Below are 17,803 nucleotides of genomic sequence, written 5' to 3' on the forward strand. Positions count from 1 at the left end.
TTTGGTGCCAACCACACACGTGACGTTTGGAGACTGGATGGCACTGCATACGACACCAAGAATACCATCCCTACAGTCAAGCATGGTGGTGGCAGCATCATGCTGTGGGGCTGTTTCTCAGCCAAGGGGCCTGGCCATCTGGTCCGCATCCATGGGAAGATGGATAGCACGGCCTACCTGGAGATTTTGGCCAAGAACCTCCGCTCCTCCATCAAGGATCTTAAGATGGGTCGTAATTTCATCTTCCAACAAGACAACGACCCAAAGCACACAGCCAAGAAAACCAAGGCCTGGTTCAAGAGGGAAAAAGTCAAGGTGTTGGAGTGGTCTAGTCAGTCTCCTGACCTTAACCCAATTGAAAACTTGTGGAAGGAGCTCAAGAATAAAGTCCACATGAGACACCCAAAGAACCTAGATAACTTGGAGAAGATCTGCATGGAGGAGTGGGCCAAGATAACTCCACAGACCTGTGCCGGCCTGATCAGGTCTTATAAAAGACGATTATTAGCTGTAATTGCAAACAAGGGTTATTCCACAAAATATTAAACATAGGGGTTGTATAATAATTGACCCACACTTTTATGTTTAAAATTTAATAAAATTCAACTGAGCAACATAACTTTTTGGTTTGTAAGATTTATGCTTCTGTTCATAAAACCTACTCTCGTTTGCAGTTTGAAGGCTCTAACTTATTTGCATCTTATCAAACCAGCTAAATCTGCAGGGGGTTGAATACTACTTGTAGGCACTGTATATGTATTGTACACATGTATACTGATGTCACATCATGTCTCATATGTATTGTACACATGTATACTGATGTCACATCATGTCTCATATGTATTGTGCACATGTATACTGATGTCACATCATGTCTCATATATGTATTGTACACATGCATACTGATGTCATATCATGTCTCACATACAGGGAAGGAAATATTATTTGATCCCTTGCTGTTTTTGTCAGTCTATAATTTTAAGGGTAGGTTAATTTTAACATTGAGAGATAGAATATCCTCAAAACATCAAGAAAATCACATTGTATAAATTAGATAAATTTATTTGCATTTTACAGTGAGAAATAAGTATTTGATCCTTGTGGCAAAACTCTTGTTGGCAAGCACAGCAGTCAGACGTTTTTTGTAGTTGATGATGAGGGTTGCGCACATGTCAGGAGGAATTTTGGTCCACTCCTCTTTGCAGATCATCTCTCAATCATTCAGATTTTGAGGCTGTCGCTTGGCAACTCAGAGCTTCAACTCCTTCCATAAGTTTTCTATGGGATTAAGGTCTGGAGACTGGCTAGGCCACTCCATGACCTTAATGTGCTCGTTTTTGAGCCACTCCTTTGTTGCCTTGGCTGTATGTTTTGGGTCATTGTCTTGCTGGAAGACCCAGACACGACCCATTTTTAATGTCCTGGCAGAGGGAAGGAGGTTGTCACTCAGGATTTTACGGTACATGGCACCATCCATTCTCCCACTGATGCGATGAAGTAGTCCTGTGCCCTTAGCAGAGAAACACCCTCAAAACATAATGCTTCCACCTCCATGCTTGACAGTGGGGGCGGTGTTCTTTAAGTTATAGGCAGCATTTCTTTTCTTCCAAACACGGCGAGTTGAGTTAATGTCAAAGAGCTCAATTTTTGTCTCATCTGACCACAGCACCTTCTCCCAATAACTCACAGAATCATCCAGGTGTTCATTGGCAAACTTCAGACGGGCCTGCACATGTACCTTCTTGAGCAGGGGGACCTTGCAGGCACTGCAGGATTTTAAACCTTTAAGAAGGAGTCTCAAACACGCGGGCCGCATGCGGCCTCTGAGGCTGCTTTATGCGGCCCGCAGGCACAAACCGCCGACAGCAGCGCTGCATTGCCGCACAGAGACAGTCACCCAGCACAGCATTTCCATTGCCAGCCGCCGGCCAATCAGAGGTCAGCAGCTGATATCTGCGTGCCGGCGCAGCGAGTATGACGTCACTGCCATGCGCAGATGTCAGCTGCTGGCCTCTGACTGGCCGGTGTCTGGCATTGGAAATGCTGTGCTGGGAGACTGTCTCTGTGCGGCAATGCAGCGCTGCTGTCAGCAGCTCCTCCTGGACCAGGTCGGGATCGTCAAGGGGTCTGACTCTGTGGTGCCTGTGGGCCACATCTGCAGGAAGGACGCCGAGGGAACGGAGGACAGGTGAGAAACCTCCTTTTTTTTTTCTATTTTATGTGTGTGAAGAACAGCACAGGGGGCACATAGCCACAGGATGGGGACCTGGATGGGGCACATAGCCACAGGATGGGGACCTGGATGGGGCACATAGCCACAGGATGAGGACCTGGATGGGGCACATAGCCACAGGATGGGGACCTGGATGGCGCACATAGCCACAGGATGGGGACCTGGATGGCGCACATAGCCACAGGATGGGGACCTGGATGGGGCACATAGCCACAGGATGTTTGCCATTATTACTGTATGTGGCCAATTGGGGGAAACACAATTGTAAAAATTAAAATAAATAAATAAATAAAATAAATAAAGCATGAAAAAATATTCGGCACTAAAAATGCAGTTTTATATGTAAACTAAAGTAAACACAAAAAAGGTGCACGTTTATTATCGCCACATCCATAACGACCCAAGCTATAAAAAAAATAAACACGGCAAAAATGTTCAAAAGGTGTATAAAAAAAAAATGGTATTACTAAAAAAGTCACATTGAACAAAGAATGCGGCCCCCCAAATTCAAATTTCTCCCATGTGCGGCCCATATTCCCAGCCGAGTTTGAGACCCCTGCTTTAAGGCGTAATGTGTTACCAATGGTTTTCTTGGTGACTGTGGTCCCAGCTGCCTTGAAATCATTAACAAGTCCCCCCCCCCGTATAGTTTTAGGCTGATCTCTCACCTTCCTCATGATCAAGGATACCCCATGAGGTGAGATTTTGCATGGTGGCTCAGTGGTTAGCACTGTAGCCTTGCAGCGCTGGGGTCCTGGGTTCAAATCCCACCAAGGACAACATCTGCAAGGAGTTTGTATGTTCTCCCCGTGTTTGCGTGGGTTTTTTCCGGGTTCCCCGGTTTCCTCCCACACTTCAAAGACATACTGATAGGGAATTTAGATTGTGAGCGCCGATGGGGACAGCGACAATAATGTATGTAAAGCGCTGTGGAATATGTTAGCGCTATATAAAAATAAAGATTATTATTATTATGGTGCCCCAGATCGATGTCGATTGACAGTCATTTTGTATTTCTTCCATTTTCTCACTATTGCACCAACAGTTGTCTCTTTCTCACCCAGCATCTTACTTATGGTTTTGTAGCCTATTCCAGCTTTGTGCAGGTTTATGATCTTGCCCCTCCTTAGAAAGCTCTTTGGTCTTGCCCATGTTGTAGAGGTTAGAGTCTGACTGAGTGATTGAGTCTGTGGACAGGAGTCTTTTATACAGGTGACTATGTAAGACAGCTGTCTTTAATGCAGGTAACGAGTTGATTAGGAGCGTCTAACTGGTCTGTAGGAGACAGAACTCATAATGGTTTGTAGGGGATCAAATACTTATTTCTCACTGCAAAATGCAAATAAATTTATCTAATTCATACAATGTGATTTTCTTGATTTTTTGGGGGATATTCTATCTCTCAATGTTAAAATTAACCTACCCTTAAAATTATAGACTGTTCATACCTTTGTCAGTGGGCAAACTTACAAAAAGGATCAAATAATTATTTCCTTCACTGTATATATTATACACCTCTATACTGATAGATATAAGATTTCCATACAATCCATGAAATGTGTCTAGGGGACATATAGTCACCATGCACAATAAAATGCCAGAACTGGATAACACAAAGGGAAAGGGAAAAACGGAGAGAAGGTGTGCAATTCAAGATATTTTAATAAAGTGATAATATATAATTTTCACAGCATGTTTCTGGAACCAGAAAGGTAGATACAAAAAGAGGTCACTGCATGTTACATACCATCATGCACGTAATGATATACAGTCATTGGTCCACAGGTTATGGTAGTAAACAAAGTAATATAATGTCAGTCCATATCAATTATGTATTAGAATGATCGCAAATGACCATATCTGTCTACAAACCACAGAGATTGTACAACATGAAACCACAAAAGGACAGATGGTTAATAACATCACATAAGGCATAATGGTACATATACAAAGTGTGGTTTAAAGGTACCCTACCTAACTAGAATAAAGTGCAACGCCATGGGATATTCCCCCTGAAGAAACTATAACTCAAAGAGGAAACATACGTTGGGGTTTGTAAGCGGGGGATCCTTCCACTGTGGGGTCCATGCATGGCGTTGCACTTTATTCAAGTTAGGAAGGGTACCTTTAAACACACTTTGTATATGTATCATTATGCCTTATGTGATGTTATTCACCATCTGGAGGAGCACTGCCAGAGCCCTACAAAATGACCTCCAGCAGGCCACAAGTGTGCATGTGTCTGCACAAACGGTTAGAAACCGACTCCATGAGGGTGGTATGAGGGCCCGACGTCCACAGAGGGGGGTTGTGCTCACAGCCCAACACCGTGCAGGACGCTTGGCATTTGCCACAAAACACCTGGATTGGTAAAGTCGCCATGGCCGCCCTTTGCTCTTCACAGATGAAAGCAGGTTCACACTGAGCACATGTGACAGACGTGACAGAGTCTGGAGACGCCGTGGAGAACGATCTACTGCCTGCAACATCCTTCAGCATGACCGGTTTGGCAGTGGGTCAGTAATGGTGTGGTGTGGCATTTCTTTGGAGGGCCACACAGCGCTCCATGTGCTTGCCAGAGGTAGCTGGACGGCCATTAGGTACCGAGATGAGATCCTCAGACCCCTTGTGAGACCATATGCTGGTGTGGTTGGCCCTGGTTTCCTCCTAATGCAGGACAATGCCAGAACTCATGTGGCTGGAATGTGTCAGCAGTTCCTGCAAGATGAAGGCATTGAAGCTATGGACTGGCCCTCCCGTTCCCCAGACCTGAATCCGATTGTGCACATCTGGGACATCATGTCTCGCTCCATCCACCAACGTCACGTTGCACCACAGACTGTCCAGGAGTTGGTGGATGCTTTAGTCCAGGTCTGGGAGGAGATCCCACAGGAGACCATCCGCAACCTCATCAGGAGCATGTCCAGGCGTTGTAGGGAGGTCATACAGGCACATGGAGGCCACACACAATACTGAGCCTTATTTTGACTTGTTTTAAGGACATTACATCAAAGTTAGATCAGCCTGTAGTGTGTTTTTTCCACTTTAATTTTGGGGGTGACTCCAAATCCAGGCCTCCATTGGTTAATAAATATGATTTCCATTTATGATTTTTGTGTGATTTTGTTGTCAGCACATTCAACTTTGTACAGAACAAAGTATCAATGAGAATATTTCATTCATTCAGATCTAGGATGTGTTATTTGAGTGTTCCCTTTATTTTCTTGAGCAGTGTACTAATGTCACATCATTCCTGCAGAAGAATTATAGATTGATTTATTTTTTTCATTTACAGATGCTCTTGCTTTTCTATGAATGCATACATTTCTATCTGGAGGGAGGAAATGAGGAAATATACCCATTGCCTGCACTGAACATGTTGTGTATTTTTGATCTGGAGCATTGTAAAGTCTTTTCATGTGGCCATTGCTGATCCCATAATGTGATCTCCAGGACTCGGTGCATTATCAGCTGTGGTCTGACGCTGCCTGGCAGTGATGCCAGTGCTGACAGTACATGGCAGGGGGTGCAGGGTGGCAGGCCGGGTGCACTGGCTCCCAGGTGCAGACATTAGGGCAGTGGGTGCAGATCCTGGCTGCAGTGCCCGGGCCGCCCTCCTCCTTGTGTCTGTGGCATCTGCCATGAGCTCGCCCCTTCTTCTTCTGCACCATGTGCTCCTGCTCTGGCCCCTGTTTTCGGCAGATATGACGCTTTTGTTGGAGTTATGCTGGAGCTTCCTGTGTTCCCGGCTCAGCCCCGTTTGATCTCTGCTTGGAGGAAGCTTTCATTGTATGGGAATGTCTGGCCGCACCGGCTCTGCACGACAATCACTAGCATTAGGCTGCGGACAGAACCGCATGATGGGCATTGTCAGATTATGCGTTAGCTGCACGTATTTTATCACTTCCATTCAGCCGCACATCTCCCTGTGTTACTGCAACGAGCCTGTCACTCCATTGTGCTGGACTATAGCAGGGTCACATATAGAACTGGTAGAAAATAGGGTACACCCAATGTATCTGTCCCTGACATTATTATCCACTGATAGGAAATATTTACACATTATATATCTGTGATGTCACTTAGGTTATCCTCAAATAATAGGAAATACTAAGCATTTTATCTTATATCACTGAGATTTTGATCTACTGATAGGAAATATTACACATTTATAAAATAATAGGAAATATTACACATATATCTGTGATGTCACTGCGGTTATCCTCAAATAATAAGAAATATTTACACTATATAACTGTGATGTCACTGAGGTTATTATCCACTGATAGGAAATACTACACATTATATATATGTTATGTCACAGAGGTTATTATCACATGATAGGCAGTATTAGACTATATAACTGTGATGTCACTGAGAGTACCATAAACTGATAGAAAATATTACACACTATATATTTCTGGTGTCACTGTCACGTTATTATCAACTGATAGGAAATATTACACATTATATATGGGTTATATCGCTGAAGTTATTATGTTATTATCAACTGATAGGGAACTCATGTGCCATATATAACTCTCAAATGTTATGTCATAGGTTAAATAGAATGTTTTATATATGTTATATATAACGAACATGAATTATAACTGATACATTATGATTAATAAAATTGTATGTCTAATAATATACCTTTACATAGGTATCATTAAATATGTATTTAGCTAAAATTATATATATATTTAGCTACATATATGTAGCTGCTGAAACCTTGATACATGTATATATTAAACAACATATTGCCAGCCGCGTGCATTTTACACGTGTGTGCATGTATATGTATATATGTGTATATATATATATATATATACACAGATATTTATACACACTAAATAGTTATTTGTATCATGCTATATATTATACACGTTATGAATGTAATAAATTGATCAATATTTGATGAGAATTAAATATTACATGAAAAATATATGTATATAATTTATGTTACATAATATGACAAAGATGTACTAGGTAATGTACCATATAGAACTGTTATAACTATCAGCGACAGAATATGTATAACCAATGTATATATTGGTTATTATGTAATAATGTAATATTAATTATTTAATTATTGTATGTAGCTCCTAATCTTTAACCCACACATTTTCTTCTTAACAAGTATATATATATATATATATATATATAAGTATATATATATGTATATATATATATATATATATATAATATATATGTAAGTGTGTATATATATATATGTATATATATATTTATGCACAAACAGTAATACGTATTATTTTTTTATTATATATACATATATAGTTTGTGTGTATATCTGTATATTAATAAATAATAAAAATAATAATATAATCACACACACATTTTTTTTTTATACTAATGTATTAATATGATATATTTTGGTTATGAGCTATGCTATGCACTGCGGGCATATAACACATAAACGTTGCATTACCTGAGATTTAAGAGTAAATTATTCTTAAACGGAACATTATCCAAAGTGCCAGAAAAGTTAACATTTTCGATTTAAAAAAAATACAAAAAGAAGAGAACATTTTTGTTCTATCTTGTGGCACCCCACAATATAGCCAGTGGATTGGCCCCCCAAATGAAGACGTCAGACCTTCAGTATACGCTCGGTATTCTCAGTGCTTCTCCTATATCGCCCGGCAGAAGCGACTGGCCGCAGACTGTAGCGCTGCTGTGCGACATTTCCTAGGGCAGCGCTGCGCTGAGTAGCAGTCCTCCTGGCATAGAGTTGCGCTCCCTCCATTCCCTGGATCAATATCAGATCAGTCTGCTGTAGCCATGAGCCGGAGTCTGGTCACTGCATGGGGCTGACCTTTCACTAGTCTTTCCCTACAGGTCACCCAGCAGCTCATACCATCCACATACAGCACAACTTCAAGGAATGCATTTTGACACTAAGCCAAGTAGGAAAATTAATTTAAGAAGGTTTACAGTGAAGTAGATATAACCTGTGTGACTGGTCACAAAGTCTTTGCCTTTCTGATTAGCCATCATACCTCTTGTGCTTCTTATATGAATGTTTTCCCAGAAATAAATGTATGAAATATCCCCTCCTCTAATAATAAGGTATTCAAAATAAATAACGGTAGACGATTGTTTCCAAATTAAACAGTTATGTATTAAACGATGTCCTAGTCTGAGACATTACATTGAGAAGAACATTACATCAGAGTCTAGGAGGCAGACACAGCCTGAAATCACCATGGCAATAAGAAATAAATGCTTACTTGCACTAAATGGTTAAAATGAATTTTCCACCAAAATTCTGATAATTACACTGGTACCCAGCCTGATTGATTAGTATTGTGTGTGTGTGTGTGTGTATATATATATATATATATATATATGTATATATATTTATTTATGTGTGTGTGTATATATATATTTATTTATATGTGTGTGTGTATATATATATATTTATTTATATGTGTGTGTATATATATATTTATTTATGTGTGTGTGTATATATATATTTATTTATATGTGTGTGTGTATATATATATATGTACATATATATGTATATTTATTTATATGTGTGTGTGTGTGTGTGTATATATATATACGTATGTATGTATGTACATATATATATGTATATTTATTTAAATGTGTGTGTCTGTGTACACTCGCATACATATGTAGACGTATATATATATACTTACATACGTACACAACCCATACATTTTGCTCGTGTTGTACAACCTGAAAACTCACTGAAATATAAAACAGCAAAAAAATCATTTCTATAGTAGTGAGTTGTACCAAATTACATACCCAGCTCTGACGCATATGCGCAAAAAAAATCCACCTTGAACACCTGCTTATTTAATGTAATAAGTGTGCAAATATCTGGTATATATATATATATATATATATATATATATATATATATATATATATATATATATATATATATAATTTTTTTTTTAAAGGTACATGTCATATATAAATCATGGGGCTTCAGATCTTGTTGTTCTCTTACAATATACATGGCCCTACCGTGTGGAGCCTGGCTCCGCAGGAGCTGCAGGTTACTGACCATTCTCAGCATGTTACAGAAATGTGTAGGTGTTTCAATTATTAATAGGAGGAGTAAGGGGATATGTGTTGATGCCAGATATTGGAGAAATAGTGCGATCAGAAATGTGTGCGGTGTGTAGCGGTCATGACTTATAATTGTCTTAGAGCAGAATAACATTTTGGACCAATGTGTGCACCATTTGTTACAGAATACTTTCCAATAACAAGCCCCAATAAAATGGAATATTCTCTTAAACTTGATGTAGAGCGGTGTTTACATGGAGGACAGACATCAGCCTTCTGGAGAACAGTCCAACAGCAATTAACTTCCCAGAGCTGCTGTGCATTCTTATTTTTTGTAGCCCCCAATGGCTCCTAAGGGCAATAGAAGTGATAACTACAGTAGTAGCAATAATTCAATTCCAACATTTTATGGATGAAAATATGTTTCCCCTGAGTGAAGAAATAAACGTATATGTGTGTAATCTAATCTATCTATCTCACATATCTATTCTATGTATCTATTTATCATCTATCTCTGTCCTTCTTTTCATCATATACAAAATAAGCAGATAGACAGACTGACTGACAGACACGTCTCTGGGTGCATTGGTATGAGGACAATGAACAAGCATCACACTAAATATACAGTTTATGGCAAACTAATGACTGGACATTGAATGCTGGAAAATTAGACATTTATTTCTAATTTTCATATTATATTACACACATTTTCATGGAATGTATATCATGAATATGAAATAAACGTAATGTGACACTGCTTATAATAGCCCATAAGTATATGCACCTCCAAATGTGTGGCGTGTGAATTATCCCCGTGGAACTGTGCAGCGAACAAAAGATAGCGGCGTATCCCCAGCGCTGGCAGGGTGGCACGATGCCCGGGCAGTGGCTGGTGCTCCTGGTCTCTATCTGCAGCCCTCTCCTCGGTAATCGATCTCCCTCTGATTAGAAACCTCTATACAAGAGCCGTGTAGTGGAGCTGGTAATCCGAAGTAAGAGGCTGCCCATCTAATGTCTATGGCAGGCATTCAGTGTGCTTCTCACAGGGCGACTCGGATTTACAGGAGTCATGAAATGTCACTGTCAAGTTCAAGGTCACGGCCAGTCTGGGCTGTGACATAGGATCCCGCAGAAAGTCAATGCTACAACGCAGCAGCTTGGGGTATCCAATGTACCCATGTAGTGAGTGCTGCACATCACCGCATCCCTACAGCCTGCTGATCAGACACCATCGTTTCTAATAAAGAGCAGGTTCTCCCTGTAGTATGTCCTTCTAGCGACGAATCCTTATTTCTGTGGATATTCCCCAATTCGCCATCACATCCTTGCGCTAATTTCAAGCAGGATTTAGTGATTTATTATCAGAAACCCATTGTATTGTTTTAAATGAGTGACCTTCCACTCGTGAAATTGTGAGGTGTGGGACTGTAGGATCTCACAAAGCTAGCTGAGATTCGCAGCCGCTCGTCCCCAATATTCAGTACCCTCCCGGCTTTATAGGTTCCTCGCTCTCCTCTATTATTTTACCAGTTCTCTGCAGACTCCTCTTATGGCTTTAGATTGTAAGCTCTTATGTTGTATGATGACAGTTGTATTTTATGCTTTTCTTCTGTTTATTTCACATTGTACATGGCTATTGTAGGCGATAATATAATCATAACGTCATAATCATTGTTGTGTCTGAATCTGCTCCTCATAAAATCATTTTCAGGGAGATCCTGGTACTGATTTATTTCTATACAGTAACATTATACGGACACAGAGCAGGCTGTCATTTTTATTATTTTGTGCTAGTGTGTATCTGATACAATTGCGGGTTATAAATTAATAAAACACTTCTTTTATGTTCACTTCTTCCATTGCACCTGAAAATATGTTTATTGCTGCTTAGATGAGAAGTCAGACAATAGCTTTATGCAGTTTCAACACAATTTATTATATGTCTGTATGCATTACTCTCAAAACAGGGTACAGAAAGGATGAAACCACTTTAAATAAGAAAAAGAAAATCTGAAAACAATTTCTGCTCACAATTGTACATATTTATAATTAAGAACCATTCTTTATAAATAGTGTTCCTCTGTAGCAAGTTAATAGCATAATTTAATTACAACCGGATAAATATGGCGGAGGGAGTGGGGCTATGTACAGGGGGAGATGCAGACTGCACGACGTTTCGTCCCGATCGTCCTTCATACAGTAAGCAATGAATGGAACTTGGTAAAAAGGGTACGAACAACATCACGTGTAACATAAAGTGACATTCACAAGCCTGTGTCAGCTCACTGCCTGCCTGGCGGAGCCTGAAGGAACAGGGTGAAGACTTTGGCACGGAGTTTTATTATTTCCCAGCCCAGTTGCATGGAAATTTACAATCAGGTTTCCTTTAGAAAGAGGACACAATACCAAGAGCACAATACAAAAAGGAGATAAAATAGAATAAAATCAACTCTTCCTTCACCTTATGTTAATAGAGAGTCAAGAGAAAGTCCAGCACTTGTCCTGCAGCCGGATAAAACTTCTGTACGAGCGTTTATCGTCCTGTCCTGTGCCCTCTGAAGGGAGGGTAATAGCTATGTACAAATAGAGGGGTGGGGAGTGGGGTCTGCAGAGTAAAATCACTTGCTCTTTGGGGTAAATATTGGGGGGAATAAATAGCTTCTCTCACTCTTCATGCTTCATTTTCAGAACTGTGCAGCGTTTCATCCTCACTGTGCGTCTTCCTTTAAGATTGTCCACACACAGCAGGAAACAAGCTGCTGGATAGGGAGAGCCTACATTGTCTCTGGTGGCCTCCAGCCATGGCTCCTACACATACCACTCGTTGAAATTTGATGAGAGGGGTCCCCCAGCTCCACTGGTTACACTGTGCACACCAGAAACTGCTGCTGTGGCTGGGGACAAATTGGTACTTTGTGTCTCAGTATTGGGGGATACCAGACCTGGGGGAGTAGAAGATTCATAGCCAGAGCTGGCTGCAGGTGATGACTCTGACCCTTGAGGAGAAGACTCATGCACCTGTGGGAAAAAGGAAGTAGATGTCAGGTTCACAGAATTCTGAGATGGTCTCTAAACAAAAAGATAAATCGCATTATTCCTACCTACAATGATATAACAAGAGTAACAAAACCCAATAATAATGATTATTTATCTAGCACATAAAATTATTATACTGCAAGCCTCTAATATGCTTTTTTTTTATCTCAGCAAATACTATTGTGAAACGTTCAGGCCTTTACCTTCATGTGTTTCCTTAAGGAACTGGGGTGAGTGTAAGACTTGTCGCACATCTTGCACAGATACGGTTTGTCCGAAGTGTGGACATGCATGTGTTTTTTTCTGTCGCTACTGTTGGCAAATCTCCTGTCACAGCCTTCAAATTCACACTGAAACGGTTTCTCTCCTGAAAAGAAAAGAAATAGTACATTATAAAATGATTCGATTTCAATAGCTTGTGACTAAATATTAAAATCGCATAATAAATAAGGAAATATTATGAGATAAGAACATTTAGATACAAGTAATTTCCTGCTGCACCAAAGGTGAATATGAGGTAGGGACCCTCCCAGCAATTTGGATATACATGCTAATTGTGGATTCATTTGCTAACAGCTCAGGAGGAGATTGTTCTGCAGGTTTTTCCCAGGTGGGGTAAACAAGCAGCTTGTAAACGGGTAAAGACATTAAAATGCATCTATTTGATTTTCACTGCCTCCCCTTCCCCCAGTCATTGCATATCCAAATGTTATGCTGTTTGGAGCAATTTAGAGGTGTGATCGCTCAAATATCCCCCATTTGGAGGGAATCCACTTAGCATTAAATTCCATTAGCACTTAAATTGTTTATAAGCGACATCTGCTCAGATTGGAGTTTAAATGCCGACTTTCCGTGGAAAGAGATGCCCTTCTTGCTAAACCTTGCTAAATCTCGTCTGGCACCTACCATCCATCCTCACACATCCGGATCAGATTTCTGACCCCCCCCCCCCCCAAAAAAAAATATATTTACAAACATTCAGTCCCAAAACGTCCGAATTATCGGGAAAACAAATAAAAAATAAAAATGTGCTACCACTAACAGAAAAAAAGAGCTAAAATCCCAAATCTAAAATATTCGTTCTTTTCCAGATGTCAAAGCAGAGCTGCACTTTAGAATTGTTAACAATAGCATAGGTAAAATTATTCAATAATAACAATAGCAATCTGCCAGATTTATTCGTTTCTATTACTAAATCTTTCACGCATTTAATAAAATAAATTACTAATATAACTATACTTACTATAGTAAACTATGGGAATATTCAAGCGTTAAAAGAATTGTTTTCCCCTTCACAATCGGCAATAAGTCATATCTCCCAGGATCACAATATTACAGCGGCTGTGGATGCCAGTATAAGGATCCTATGTGCCAGTATAAGGACCACGGGCGCCAGCATTAGCCACAACTCGTTATATTAGAAATCTATCGCATGGGCACAAGCTTTGCTTTAAATCTACTGAGTGCACCTACCTGTATGAGTCCTTTTGTGGATTTTTAGGTTCTCAGAGCGGGCAAAGACCTTGCCACATCCAGGGAAGGGGCAAGGAAAGGGCTTCTCCCCTGTGTGCACCCTGATGTGGTTGACCAGCTTATATTTGGCTTTGAATGGCTTCCCCTCCCTGGGACATTCCTCCCAGAAGCAGATGTGGTTGCTCTGCTCGGGGCCCCCCACATGCTCCACAGACACATGGGTGACCAGCTCGTGCATGGTACTGAAAGTCTTATTGCAGCTTTTCTTGGGGTTACTCAGCTGCTCAGGGTCTACCCACTTGCAGATGAGCTCCTGCTTGATGCACTGCTGCCTCATGTACCTGAAGAAGGCACCAGGGTGGTGGTGATGATGATGGTGGTGGTGGGCTGCCATGTTCATTCCCATATTCATCGGGCCATACTGGTTGTGAAGCTGGGCGGCTGTGTAGGGGTCTCCTCGGGGGCTGGACACCTGCCGGTACTGCTCAGTCCTGCCGAACACCTCGCCGGGCAGCCCGAGCCTCATCTGGCTACCAAGTGCGTTTTGGGAGGCTGCCGCATGCTGTTCGTGTATGCTGGGGAAAATCAGGTGGCCCTGCGGGTGCTCCCCATGCGGGAGCTGGTGATGATGGGGGTGGTGATGAAGGCTACCTGCTGGGGGACCAAACAAGCCATGCTGCCCCCCACCTGCAGCAGTAGCCCCCTCGGCAAAGCCGCGTCCTCGGAATAAGAAGTCCCGCGGGCTGTTGAATGCAGCGCCAGTGTAGGCTGCGTGCGGGGCTAGGGCAGATGCCGGGTATCCAGCCTGGGAGGTGAAAGCCGAGCTCTGCCCCGGTGGGGACAGGTCGTGTGGTCCGCCGCCTCCTGCTCCCCCAGCGGATCCCGACCCCCCTCCGCTGCCGACACTGCCGCTGCCCCCGGAGCCGCCGCCGGGGTTGAGCTTGAATGCGCCCATGTGCGCCGGCTCCACAAAGCTGGTCTGCGCCAGGCTCAGCTCCCGCTCCTGCATCTCTGCTGCTGCAGCCGCCGCCGCTGCCACCGCGGCATGGTGATGGTGGTGGTGGTGATGGTGCCGCGCAAAGGTGCCCACACCCAGGGCCGGGAACTGAGGGCCGGCGTCCAGCAGCATCTCTAGACGAGCAGGGTGTCCGGTGAGATAATAGAGCCGAGGAGTAGACGAGCAGTAAGAGTTATCCCGGAGAAGTCAGTGCACCTCCCGCATCATAAGAGTCCTCCTCCAGACTGAGCGCTCCGCAGTGCGATCCTCCGACTCTCCCCCTCCTCCTCCTTGCTGCTGTGTGCGCCGCTCAGTCGGGGAACTGTGCTCACATTCCCCCCAGTTGCAGGATCGGGCGGCAGATGCTCCTCTCTCGTCTTCTTCTTTTCTTTAAGTTGCAGCTCAGGGAGGAGGGAGGAGTGAGGAGGAAGATGGGGAGGGGGAGGCGGCGCAGCACCTCACACACAGGCAGCACCGTGATCTCAGCGCGGCGGCACCGGACGGCCGGACATTGTAGTCGGGCGCTGCTCTTCCTCCTTCCCGCGGCTTTTGTCGGCGCTGCTCGTCCTGTCAGTGGACGTGCTCTGTGCGGGCTGCGGGGTGTTTTGTTTTGTTTTTAGTGCATTTCCCCCTTATCACAACCCCTCCTCTCCCGCTACTCTCTCTGACTGGCCTGCCGTGTCCGCCCCCTTTAACAGCTGCCCGACCATGCTCTGTCAGCTAGCCCATTGGCTGCAGTAACTGGAGACATGTTTGGAGCACTTCCCAGTTCTCCTGCCAATCAGGTATGCTGCTCCCATTCAGGCTCCCCCACCCCTGTAACTGCTCCAGCACCCCGATCTATTGGGGGACTCCAAAGTGCCCCTTTCTAGCAGCAGACAAGTAGTCCGGCACAATCATTGCATTTTCTTCTTCTGACATCTTTGTGTGAGGATTAAAAGGTGAAGGGTGTTTTGCCTATTTCCCCCTGTTATGTGTAATCCCCAAATCCCCGTAGTCTGAACCCTGCAGCGTCATATCAATGCTTTACTTCAGTATAGCGGCAGTATATATGTCCAGGCACACAGCCTGCCGCACTGTCTGGCAGCACTATAATCTCACATGAGGAGCAGGCTGCAAGTCCCTGTACTGCAGCATTTGTGGAAACCTTTGTAGAGCAGAATATCACACTTACACATCAGAATATATATATATCCCACCATGAAGCTATTTGTGGATAGAGAAACACAAATACACACACTGCGTAAACAAACACACTGCACAAAAACACACTGCACCAATATACAATGTGCAAATATACACACTGCACAAAAACACACTGCACCAATATACAATGTGCAAATATACACACTGCACAAATACATACTGCACAAATACACACATGATAGAAATACACACATGATAGAAATACACACATGATAGAAATACACACAATATACAAATATACACACTGCACAAAAACACACTGCACCAATACACAATGTACAAATATACACACTGCACAAATACATACTGTACAAATACACACATGATAGAAATACACACAATATACAAATATACACACTGCACAAATACACACATGATAGAAATACACACAATATACAAATATATACACTGCTCAAATATAAACTGCATAAATACCCACTGTACAAATACACACACTACTCAAATACACAAATGATACAAATACCCACTGTACAAATACACACACTACTCAAATACACAAATGATACAAATACACACTGTACAAATACACACACTACTCAAATACACAAATGATACAAATACACACTGTACAAATACACATCACAGACATGTGAGATCAGGAATCTTACAGATAGCTTTATACTAATACAAAATGTCTTCTAAATCTAAGAGAACGCCGTTCTATTAAAATTCAAATTTAGTTTAATTCATCGTATATATGTGAGCATGCTTACATATATACATATCTATGTATGTATTTATATATATATATATATATATATGCACAACAGCTATATGTATGCAGCATTTATCATATAAAAAAATAGATGTCTTTAAATATGACAATACATGAATATTTCTATTTCTATTTGGTATTTGCTTATTTCATATCTATCTATCTATCTATCTATCTATCTATCTATCTATCTATCTATCTATCTATCTATCTCCATTACATCATGTATCTATGTATGGTATAGAATGTTAGAATGTATCTCTCTGTTCATATCTATCTGTAGAAACATTTTATTGCATGCATGCATGCTATGTACAGTATATAGTATAGTTTATGCCTCCATTCATGTATACACATTTATATAATATCAGTTAATATCTATTTATCCTATCCTGTTTATCATATAAATCTATGAATATTCAGATCATGTATCTATGGTGTGTATACAGTATGTGTCTCTACTCATTCGTGTATATCTATGAAATGTGTATTAATATTTACTATGGTATTTCTAGGTTATTAGATTATCTATTCATACGTGAAATATCTATCTATCTATCTATCTATCTATCTATCTATCTGTCTATCTATCTTTCTGCAATGGAGGATAATGGTGCCATTGCATTGGTATGTCTAGTAGTGGTGATAAATCATTTGTAGAGATCCCACTACAGAGTAAAACAGAGACCAAGCCGCACCCCCAGGTCTCAGTGTACACTACAGGAGCACAATGAGGACTGGCAGTCCTCTTTTCCAGAGAGATTTTTGTTATTTGGGTTTTCTCACTAATGTTCTGGGTATACAAGAAAATGTGTATCTGGAGTGCGTTTGTTGGGCACAACCTACCCCCCCCCCCCCCTCCCCCGATCTATAGGAAGAGGGTCTCGTTTATGGGTCAAGTCTAGACACCCACAAAATGATGGCTGGCGACTACATTGTCCTGTAGTCACGCCTGCAGTGGGAGAGCATATACATAGGATTGGGTACACATGGGTCAGTACACGAGGGCGCAGTAACTCTGTCCTGCCAATTACTGACTGTATTCAGAGACACAGGC

The 17,803-nt window shown here is 41.8% G+C and overlaps 1 protein-coding gene across 1 annotated transcript; it reads right to left on the reverse strand.

Moving 5' to 3' along the window:
* Positions 1-11,209: 11,209 nt before the first annotated feature.
* Positions 11,210-15,536, reverse strand: ZIC2 (Zic family member 2). The gene is made up of 3 exons (XM_073664215.1): positions 13,808-15,536; positions 12,538-12,701; positions 11,210-12,316 (listed from the first exon to the last, which is right to left on the reverse strand). The coding sequence occupies exons 1-3, from the start codon at positions 14,934-14,936 to the stop codon at positions 12,107-12,109; spliced, it is 1,503 nt and encodes a 500-aa protein (XP_073520316.1). The 5' UTR covers positions 14,937-15,536; the 3' UTR covers positions 11,210-12,106.
* Between the last annotated feature and the right edge of the window lie 2,267 nt (positions 15,537-17,803).

Source organism: Phyllobates terribilis, unplaced genomic scaffold (genome assembly GCF_046119375.1).
Source record: "Phyllobates terribilis strain yellow unplaced genomic scaffold, ASM4611937v1 Scaffold_2__4_contigs__length_985480577, whole genome shotgun sequence".
Taxonomy (NCBI): Eukaryota; Metazoa; Chordata; class Amphibia; order Anura; family Dendrobatidae; genus Phyllobates; species Phyllobates terribilis.